The following is an 11,321-nucleotide window of genomic DNA, read 5'->3' as shown; positions in this document are numbered from 1 at the left end:
GTGTCACTGTCCCCTTTACACATAGGGATCAGGGTCACTGTTCCCTTTACACGGGCGGATCGGGGCCACTGTCCCCTTTACACATAGGGATCAGGATCACTGTCCCCTTTACATGGAGGGATCAGGGTCACTGTCTCCTTTACACGGAGGGATCAGGGTCACTGTCCCCTTTACACGGAGGGATCAGGGTCACTGTCCCCTTTACACAGCGGGATCAGGGTCACTGTCCCCTTTACACGGAGGGATCAGGGTCACTGTCCCCTTTACACATGGGGATCAGGGTCACTGTCCCCTTTACACGGGGGGATCGGGGTCACTGTCCCCTTTACACGGGGGGGTTGGGGTCACTGTCCCCTTTACACGGGGGGATTGGGGTCACTGTCCCCTTTACACGGGGGGATTGGGGTCACTGTCCCCTTTACACGGGGGGATTGGGGTCACTGTCCCCTTTACACGGGGGGATTGGGGTCACTGTCCCCTTTACACGGGGGGATTGGGGTCACTGTCCCCTTTACACGGGGGGATTGGGGTCACTGTCCCCTTTACGCGGCCGATTCCGGGTAGTTGCTCCGCCCTCCGAGCGGCTCCAGGAAGCGGCCTCGGGGCGTTGGTTCCTCAGAGGGAGAATCGGAGCCGGATCGGCGGCTTCTACCCGCCGCTGCCGCCCGGGCCATGGATCCCCGGGGATTAGTCGGGATCTTTCTGCTTGTGGCCGGGGCTGTGGGCTTGGAGACTCCGGGAGATTGTTCACAGCCGGTAAGATGGAGCCTGGGGGGGGGTTTGTTTAAACTCTGCCCGGGGAAGTGAACCCCTCCCCGGCTGGGCCCTCATTGATGGTCCTTTCCTGAATGGCCGTGTGCTGCTGAGCCAGTGCCAGTGACGGTGCCAGTGCCGGTGACGGTGCCAGTGACAGTGCCGGTGATGGTGCCAGTGCCGGTGCCAGTGACAGTGCCGGTGACGGTGCCAGTGCCGGTGACGGTGCCAGTGCCGGTGACGGTGCCAGTGACAGTGCCGGTGATGGTGCCAGTGCCGGTGCCAGTGACAGTGCCGGTGACGGTGCCAGTGCCGGTGACGGTGCCGGTGATGGTGACAGTGCCGGTGACGGTGCCAGTGCCGGTGACGGTGCCAGTGCCGGTGACGGTGCCAGTGCCAGTGACGGTGCCAGTGCCGGTGCCGGTGATGGTGCCAGTGCCAGTGACAGTGCCGGTGATGGTGCCAGTGCCGGTGATGGTGCCAGTGCCGGTGATGGTGCCAGTGCCGGTGATGGTGCCAGTGCCAGTGCCGGTGATGGTGCCAGTGCCGGTGATGGTGCCAGTGCCGGTGATAGTGCTAGTGACGGTGCCGGTGACGGTGCCAGTGCCGGTGATAGTGCTAGTGACCGTGACGGTGCCGGTGATAGTGCTAGTGACGGTGCCGGTGCCGGTGCCAGTGCCGGTGATAGTGCTAGTGACCATGACGGTGCCGGTGACGGTGACGGTGCCAGTGCCGGTGACGGTGCCAGTGCCGGTGATAGTGCTAGTGACGGTGCCGGTGCCGGTGCCAGTGCCGGTGATGGTGCCAGTGCCGGTGATAGTGCTAGTGACGGTGCCGGTGCCGGTGCCAGTGCCGGTGATAGTGCTAGTGACGGTGCCGGTGACGGTGCCAGTGCCGGTGATGGTGCCAGTGCCGGTGATGGTGCCAGTGCCGGTGATAGCGCTAGTGCCGGTGATAGTGCTAGTGACGGTGACGGGGACGGGGATGGGGACGGAGTCTGTTTCCAGCTCAGGGCGGGGAGAGGTTTGGGGGTCAGTGATGCGGCTGGCCCTGTCTCTTTATGGGGTATGTGGAACATTCCTTGTTCCAGTCCTACTCTGGCCCCCTTCCGCAACTCTTTCTCCGGTACATCGATGATTACTTCGGTGCCGCTTCATGCTCTCGTCGGGACTTGGAAAAATTTATTAATTTTGCTTCCAATCTCCACCCCTCCATCATTTTCACATGGTCCATCTCTGACACTTCCCTTCCCTTCCTTAACCTCTCTGTCTCAATCTCTGGTGATAGACTGTCCACCAATATCCATTACAAACCCACCGACTCCCACAGCTACCTCGACTACAGCTCCTCACACCCCGCTTCCTGTAAGGGCTCTATCCCATTCTCTCAGTTCCTTCGCCTCCGTCGCATCTGTTCCGATGATGCCACCTTCAAAAACAGTTCCTCTGACATGTCCTCCTTCTTCCTTAACCGAGGTTTTCCACCCACAGTTGTTGACAGGGCCCTCAACCGTGTCCGGCCCATCTCCCGCGCATCCGCCCTCACACTTTCCTCTCCCTCCCAGAAACATGATAGGGTCCCCCTTGTCCTCACTTATCACCCCACCAGCCTCCGCATTCAAAGCATCATCCTCCGCCATTTCTGCCAACTCCAGCATGATTTCACCACCAAACACATCTTCCCTTCACCCCCCGACAGCATTCCGCAGGGATCATTCAACTTCCTGCACAAACTAAGAGCAATACTATGAAGCAAACAAACAGCAATGCTGCCAGTCCTGCTGAGTTTTTCCAGGTAATTCTGTTTTTGTTTTTGTTTTAAACAGCAAAACACTGCTACATAAGCGGACTGTTTAAGGAGATATTTTTGTATTGTGTCTCAGGATCAAAAATTTCTTTCCTCAAACAGTCTATCTCAATCATTTCTTCTATACCTTTTTAAACCTTTCTTTTAGATTAGTCTATATCAGAGCACTTAACCTATGATAGATTAATTGTTAAACAGATGTTGGCTCTTAATTCAGAAGCTCTAATGACATGATATACTGTACCTGCTTCTTAATTACCCTGCCTCCAAGTACTGCAGCACATTAACAACTGTATTTACAGTACAGAAAGAGCCCAATCAGCCTAAATTTTCCTTTGTTGGGACAGCAGTTCTTTCAAATCCCAGTTTGCAGTGTGATCCTAGCTTCACTTCATCTTCTACATCTGCTACCAAATAAAAACAGCTCTGAAATTCAGGTTATTACAAAATTAATGGCTGCATGGGAGTAATATTTTCATCATGGGCTTCAGAATTAGATTGTAACCTATAGTTCATTATCAGGTAGCCATTATTTTATAGATATATATATCCATTTGAACCCCTCTATTAGATTCCGACCTGTAATTAACTCCCATGTTTTCATTGATACTGTATTCAATTTCTGTCTCTGTATTTTCCCCTCTTTCACAATAAAGACTTCACATTTCAGATGTCACACGCTGCAAATAATGTTGCTCACTTTTGGCAAGAAGTATAAAACATTTGGAATCTTTTCATTAACACAATGAACCAAAGTCAGAATTTCCACTCCTTCAAAGAAAGCCAGTCTAAATAGTGATTAAGATTGGTGTGAATTTAAGCCAAAGTTGGTTAAGCCACAGATGGTCTTTGTAGCCTTGAGGGAGATGCACTTTTACTTTAGTAAACACACTTTATTAACACACACTATTTATATGGTATAACATTCCAGTTCTTAGAAAATAGTGTTTTCTGACATACCATGAGCAACACCATGGGAGATGAGCTATTATTTTTCAAATTTTGCATGTTGCTCATTGTTTGGCAGTCACATTTCAATATTAAAATTGATACAAAGTGTTGATCATACCTCCAGTTGAACATCAGGAAAGTGGGAAGATAAAATTTCTACCTGTATATAAATATGACCAATCTAGAAAGCAGTATGCACAAGTGACAGGAGAAAAGAAAAATAGAACCAAATGAGACAGCAAGCTAAAGCAGTCAGTCAGAGAAATCAAGCAATTTATAAATATTTGATCAGTGTCATCACTCAGATTTCAGTAAAATGTAGTGGTCTTTTTTTGCAAAATTTTAACACATTGTATTTGAATTGTGTAAAACACGCTGTGGTCCAATTGTAAGCTTTGCCTTTCCAAATGAGTGTTGGCTGCAAAGAATTTTGATTTGTGTAACACTTGGGTGAAGTGCTCGTGGTCACAGATCTATCAGAATAGCAGAGCAATTTGAGGTGGTAAAATTTTGCACAACGTGTCATCTTTCTCCATGTATTCATACCATTAGACTGAGACTCAATTTTCTGCCTCTTGAGAGTGAATGGCATAAAATTTAGCTGTCTGTAAGGCTAGGGACAAAAATTAATATGGAACATAATTTTCCAATACCTGCATGTTTGTCATATCTGATTCTTATGCATGCATTTTAACCATTTAAAATTTTATTTATGTACTATACTGTCACTCATGTGAGCACACAGATTTGTATGTCTAATTATTAGAGGTGGGGAAGAGAATTAGGCACACTTCACAAGGAAATTAGCATATTAACCTGCTGATCGATCGAATGAAAAAAACCTTTAACTTTCTAATTGCACAGTGCTAGTCTGCCGGTGTGAAGTGGGCACAAGGAATGATCTCTGGTGACAAAGGATTGCAAGAAATTGGTCCTCACACCTCATAAATACTCTTTATGAGCTGCCAGAAATTGTTGCGCCTCCTTGTGCACCTTGTCAGATTGAAACAAATGGAAGGCGCCTCGTAATTCCTGGTCTAGAGGAAGGATAGCAGGATGAAGGCTGCTTGTAGTTTATTGGCACTACTGTGGAGCTGGGAGGAACTCTAAAATGTTCTACTTGCCTTTATGGTGGTGACTCTATCCCTGTCCAAAAAGCCCAACACCCACTCTGCCCGGGGTAGCCCAGTTTTCTTATGGGTTCTTAAACAGATGTAACATATCCAAGGATCGCCACCCAGTCACATGAACAGTTAGAGTCATGGAGATCTACAGCACAGAAAAAGGCCCTTCAGCCTATCGAGTCTGCTCCAGTCAAACAAGTACTTAACTATTCTAATCCCAGTTTCCAGCACTAGGCCCATAGCCTTGTATGCCATGGCATTGCAAGTGCACATCCAAGTCATTTGCCCCATCTAATTTTGGTTCAGAATTTTCAGGACGAGCTTGGGGCACAGGATGTTGCACCCTGAAATAGGCCTTTCTTGCACCCGTATTCCTTGGGAACAATGTGGATCAATTTCTACCCATCATATCTAATATAATTTCAGTAGCCTTCACTGTGTGTGTGTTTGTGTGTAGGAGGAATCTTTTGTAGAGTCATTTATGACACAAAAGGAAGCCCGGCCCATCAAGTCTCTGTCAGCTCTCCGTCGAGCAATTCAGTCAGTTTCATTCCCCTGCTGTATCTCTGTAGCCTTGCAAGTTTATTTCCTTCAGGTGATCAACTAATTTCCTTTCGAAATTCATCGGCCAGAATTTTTCCATCATCGGGCAGGGGCTGTCGGGAAGCTGACCACCACCCACGATGGGCTCCGCACTGCGATTTTACATGGGTGGGCCAATTAAGACCCGCCCTGCATGGATCGCGAGCAGCAGCGCTCAGCACTACCTGTGTGGGCGGGGGGAGGAGGGAGAGTGGGCCTAGCACACAGTTTGTGTATGCGCGCGAAAGAGAAATTCAATCTCCCTGAGGCACGGAGCTGCTACAGGGGGATTGAAGTGCTTTTTTAAAAAATTAATAAAGACAAAAAACTTTTAAAAACGTGTCCCCCTCATGTGACTCTGTCTCAGGAGATGGGACATGTTTTTAATTCCAAAACAAAGTTTTATTTAATGTTTATTTGCTATAGGAAACCTCATCCCACTCGGTAAGGTTAGATGGCCGGCATAGAATTGAATTTAATTAGCTTGTTAATGGCCTTAATAGGCCTTTTAATTATTGGCAAGCACGCAGCCAACTCCAGCGCGTGCCTGCCGAACAAGATATTGTGCGAGTGTGTGATGATGCCGGGAGGCACTCCCAATGTCATTGTGCATTATTTTACGCTCGGGTGTGTCGGGCGCACGCCAAGAGTAAAATTCTGCCCATTATCTCTGCTTCCACCACCCTTGCCGATAGCGGGTTCCAGGTCATTACCACTTGCTGCGTAAAAAGGTTCTTCCTTACATTTCCCCTGCATCTTTTTTTTATTCGTTCATGGGATGTGGGTGTCACTGGCAAAGCCAGCATTTGTTGCTCATACCTTATTGTTGACAATCCCATCGCTGTAGGTCTGGAGTCATAAGTATGTCACACCATGTAAAGATAGCAGATTTCCTTTCCTAAGGGGCACTAGTGAACCAGATGGGTTTTTATGACAATTAATGATAGTTTCATGGTTACAATTACTGTGGCTAGCTTTCAATTCCAGATTTTTTAATTAATTGAATTTTAATTACACCAGCTACCATGGTGGGATTTGAATCCTTGGGCCGCTAGATTATCAGTCCAGTGAGATTACCACTACGCCACCATCTCCCTGTCCAAAACCTTAAATCTGTATACCCCGAGTCATTGTACCATCAGCTAATTGGAACAGTTTTTCTTTGTCTACCTTATCCAAACCAGTCATAATCTTGTATACCTGTCAGATCTCCCCTCAATCTTCTTTGCTCCAAGGAGAACAACCCCAGCTTCTCCAGCCCAAGATCCCATATGCTTTGCTAACTACTTTCTCAATACACCCTGACACCTTCAGAGATCTATGCACATGCACACCTAGGTGCCTCTAACCCTGAACACTCTTTAGAACTGTGCCATTAAATCTATATTGATTCACCCTATCCCTTTTGGCAAAATGCATCACCTTGCACTAAGTTCTGCTTTCCTGCCCACTCTGCTAGCCTATCTATGTCCTGTTGAAATAGATTAGTACCGTCCTCAATGTTTGCCACACCTCCAAGTTTGGTGTCATCAGCAAGTTTTGAAATTTTACTCCGAATTCCAATATCCTCGACATTTATATATATCACCACCTGTCTTTTATAGTTTAATAAGCAAACATTGAGTCAGTATTGATAAGACTAAAGCAGAAAAACTGAGGGGTTGGAATTACCTCTGGTGAACTGATGCTACCTTTGGCATCCCTCCAGGATCTATCCTTGGCGCCCTCTTATTTCTCATCCACAAGTTGTACCTTGGCAACATCATCCAAAGGCACAACATTAGTTTTCAAATGTACGCTGACAACATTTGGTTCTACTTCACCATCACCTCTCTTGACTTCTCTACTGTTGCCAAGATATCAGACTGTTTATCTGACATGCAGTACTGGATGAGCAGAAATTTTCCCAAATTAAATGTTTGGAAGACTGAAGCCATTGTTTTCAGCCCCCGCTCCAGACTCTGTTCCCTTGCTACTGACGCCATCCGTCTCCATGGCAACAGTCTGCAATTAAGCAAGTTTGTTTGCAACATTTGATCCCAACTTAAACTTCAGACCTTATAGTCATGCCATCATTAAAACTGCCTATTTCCACCTCTTTAACATCGACTAACTGCCCTTGTTTCCGCTCATTTGCTGCTTAAACTCTCATTCATGCCTACAAGTCAATTCCAATACTCCTAACTGGTTTCCCACATTCTACCCTCCTTGACTTCTCTCGACTAAACTTGAGGTCATCCAAAACTCTGCCCGTGTCTTAACTCACAATAAGTCCCATCCCCCTATCACCCCTATGCTCGCTGAACTATAATGGCTATTGTGATTTCCAATCTCCAATTTTAATCTCCAATCTCACAACCCTCCAAGACCTATCAGCACTCTTCTAATTCTGATCTGTTATACATCCTCAATTTTAATTGGTCCGTTGGCAGCTGTGCTTTCAGATACTTAGGCCCCGAGCTCTGGAGTACCCTCCTTACACCTCTCTGCCTCTGTAGCTTACTTTCCTCTTTTTAAGACACTCCTTAAACCTACCTCTTTGACCAAGCTTTTGGGCATGTGACGTAAGGGGCTGGATTTTCACTACGGAAACAGATATTGTGAGTTAGGAGATTTCCTGGCTCGCCGGTCCCATCTCAAGTCAAAGAACCCCATCAAACTCGATTCTCCTTCCGGGGAAGTGGGGTTGGTTGCAGGATAGAGTCGGACCTCCTGCCCCTGAATGCAGATTGGAGGCAGCCAAGTGCTGAGGCAGGCTTACCTCAGTTCTGGCCCTCTATTCCTCACCCTTCACAGCCCATCACCCATACCCTGCAACCACCTCCCAGTTTTTCTAAAAACTTGTAATATCATAACTGTGCACCACAACAGAACCATGAAAGTCTTGTATGGAAAATGCACGTTGCAGTAAATGTAATATTCAAAACTTTTGTGAGGTGATGCTTCCTGAATCCCTTATATGCTTAAAGCCCACCACTGTCACTAATCTTTTAAACTCTGTTCACTTCCTATCCTGAAGTTATTAACTCCTAGCTAGGATGCTATTTATGGGCATCATAACCCTCATCTCTGGTGGCTTTTCCATGTGGCAGTTTATGTTCTTATATGTATTTGCCAGGAGACCATTGAACATAGAGGGTTGTGGAGACTGTAATTAGTATCAAGCCAAAGAAACGCAGTGGTAAATCAAATTGGGTTACACTGATGGTGTGGCCATATCCTCAATTTTATTTCTTTTGTTTCTGCAAGGAAAAGTGAAACTTATTTTACTGGGAACAAGATAAGATCCAGTTTAAAGCAAAATGGTTGATGGAGCTGGATGACTTGATGTGGCACCACAATAGTAGGTGTATTGAATAACAAGAGTTACTGCTGCCCTTCCAGTATGGTATTTTAGTTACCTATATTATTTCAAAACATTTACAATTACAGCAAGAAGTAGGCACAAAAATAAAAGGAAAACCCAAGAATTTTGCTATGTTGCTGGCCAATCTTGTTGGCTGCACTTGGGAATTGAGAGCAAATGTAGATTTCCAGTGAAGCAGAAATAGGAGAAAGGGGACTGGAGTTTTGGAGCAGCACCTTCCTGCTCTGTAGGGTCACAGGATTCCTGAAAAAAAGGGCTTTATTTTTGCCATTAGGAAACTAGCAATTTGAGGCCTACTTCCACTAGCATAAGATTCTGTTAACACAAGTATGTCTGCATCATGCAGATTTAATTTGTGCTTGGTGGGGGGAAAGAGGCAGGATTTCCAGGATTTCTGCTACATGACAACATCCTGCAAGTCCGGCTTCTTCTGACATTGGTAGAGAGGGATTGGAACCCCCCATTCACCTCTGTTGAAATTTTAAAATCATTAACTTTTTTAATATTGCAGAGATCTGGTGAAACTTTTTGTGAAGTTCTGGCCTACCTTGCCCAACTTGCATCTTCAGCAACCAGTGTCTTCGGACTTGCTGTAATACACTTACTGGGAGTAAGCAGTGCAGAAAAATGCCCGTAGCTGGTACCTTTTTTGGAAGTGTTTTGGCAGTGAGCGTACAATTTAGAAAGGACTGCATTCTTGATCCTTTCCCCCAAACTGGTGCTGTCCTTAGAATGAGGAAGTAGTTGCTCCACAGAAGATGTCTAAAGTTTTCAAATATAACAAAAAGACAAAACTAAAGTCTCTGTATCTGAATGCATGTAGCATTCATAACAAAGTAAATTAACTGAAAGCACATTGAAGTAAATAAGTATGATCTGATAGCCATTAGAGAGACTTGGCTCAGGATGACAAGATTGGGTCTTGAATGTTGAGGGGTATATGACACTCAAGAAGAATAGGAAGCTCGGTAAAGGTGGAGGGGTTATACTGTTAATCAGGGTTGGTATTGGTGCAATAGTTGAGATGACCTTGGCTCCAGAGATCAAGATGTAGAATCGGCTTGAATAGAGATGAGGAATAGTAGGGGAAAGAAGTCACTAGTGGTAGTGGTCTGCAGGCCCCCTAACAGTATCCACAATTTAGGACAAAATATACAAGAAGAAAAAAACAAAAAAACTGTGCATGCTGGAAATCCAAAACAAAAACAGAATTACCTGGAAAAACTCAGCAGGTCTGGCAGCATCGGCGGAGAAGAAAAGAGTTGACGTTTCGAGTCCTCATGACCCTTCAACAGAACTAGGTGAATCCAAGGAAGGGGTGAAATATAAGCTGGTTTAAGGTTGGGGGGGGTGTGGGGGTTTGGGTGGAGAAGTGGTGGTGTGGTTGTAGGGACAAACAAGCAGTGTTTGTCCCTACAACCACACCACCCCCCTCCACTTCTCTCCCCCCACCCAAACCCCCCCACCTTAAACCAGCTTATATTTTACCCCTTCCTTGGATTCACCTAGTTCTGTTGAATGTGGGAAAATGTGAAGTTGTTCACTTTGGCAGGAAGAATAAAAAAGCAAAGCATTTCTTAAATGGAGAGCAACTGCAGAATTCCGAGGTGCAGAGGGATCTAGATGTTCTAGTGCATGAGTCACAAAAGCTTAGTGTGCAGGTACAGCAAGTAATTACGACGAATGAAATGCTATCCTTTATTACGAGAGGAATTGAACATAAAAGTTATGCTTCAGTTATACAGGGCATTGCTGAGACTACGTCTTAATACTATGTGCAGTCTCCTAATTTAAGGAAAGGCGTAAATGTTTTGGAGGCAGTTTAGAAAAGATTTACTAGATTGATACCTGGAATGAGTGGGTTGTCTTATGAGGAAAGGTTGGATTTTTGTTTCCAATGGAGTTTAGAAGAGTGAGGGATGACTTGATTAAAGTATATAACATCCTGAATGGTCTCAACAAGGTGGACATGGAAAGCATGTTTCCTCTTGTGGATGAGTCCAGAGCCAGGGGTCACCCTTTTAGGACAGAGTTGAGGAGAATTTTTTTTCTCTGAGGGTTGTACGACTTTGGAACTCTCTGCTCAGAAGGTGGTTGAGGCGGGGTCATTGAATATTTTTAAGGTGGAGGTAGATAGATTCTTATTTGCTAAGGGAATCAAAGGTTATTGTGGAGGTAGATAGAAATGTGGAAAATGAAATACAAACAGATCAGCCATGATCTTATTGAATGGCAGAGCAGGCATGAGAGACCAAATGGCCTACTTCCGCTCCTCTTTTGTATGTCTGTTTGTCACATATCCTTCTTTATCATAGAATCGCAGAATTTTTACTGCCCACCATGTCTGCACCGGCTCTTCGAAAGAGCAGTTTGTTTCGTGTCATTCTCCTTCCCTCTCCCCATAACTGCACATTATTCCTTTTCAGATAACAGCCCAATTCCCTTTTGAATGCTTCAATTGAACCTGCCTCCACCACATTCTCAGGCAGTGCATTCTAGACCTTAACAACTCGCTGTGTGAAAAAGTGTGCTGTCATATCACTTTTGCTTCTTTTGCAAATTACCTTAAACCTGTGCCTTTCGAACAGTTTCTCCCACTCCACTGTGGGCAGACCCCTCATGGTTTTGTATACCTCTATGAAATCCGTTTTTTTTCTCCAGGTAAACAGTCCCAACTTTTCCATTCTACCTTCGTAACTGAAGATTCTCATCCCCTAAACCATTCTGCGACTCTTTTC

At 45.6% G+C, this 11,321-nt stretch overlaps 2 protein-coding genes across 2 annotated transcripts in view; one reads left to right on the top strand and one right to left on the bottom strand.

Annotated features, from left to right (window-relative positions):
- Window positions 1-593: 593 nt before the first annotated feature.
- The window catches only part of il17ra1a (interleukin 17 receptor A1a), a 64,068-nt gene continuing 53,340 nt past the window's right edge, over window positions 594-11,321 (top strand). Inside the window, exon 1 of the mRNA XM_041215701.1 lies at window positions 594-756. Coding sequence (XP_041071635.1) covers window positions 673-756 — 84 coding nt within the window. The 5' untranslated portion in view covers window positions 594-672. The remainder of the gene's footprint in view (window positions 757-11,321) is intronic.
- Window positions 9,323-11,321, bottom strand: part of tmem121b (transmembrane protein 121B) — an 86,802-nt gene continuing 84,803 nt past the window's right edge. Inside the window, exon 2 of the mRNA XM_041215704.1 lies at window positions 9,323-9,345. The gene's annotated coding sequence lies outside the window, so the exon portion shown is untranslated. The remainder of the gene's footprint in view (window positions 9,346-11,321) is intronic.

The sequence above is a fragment of the Carcharodon carcharias genome, chromosome 21, assembly GCF_017639515.1.
Source record: "Carcharodon carcharias isolate sCarCar2 chromosome 21, sCarCar2.pri, whole genome shotgun sequence".
NCBI classification, from domain to species: Eukaryota; Metazoa; Chordata; class Chondrichthyes; order Lamniformes; family Lamnidae; genus Carcharodon; species Carcharodon carcharias.
The sequence above is the reverse complement of the archived record's forward strand: the minus strand, read 5'-3'. Positions and strand labels throughout refer to the sequence as shown.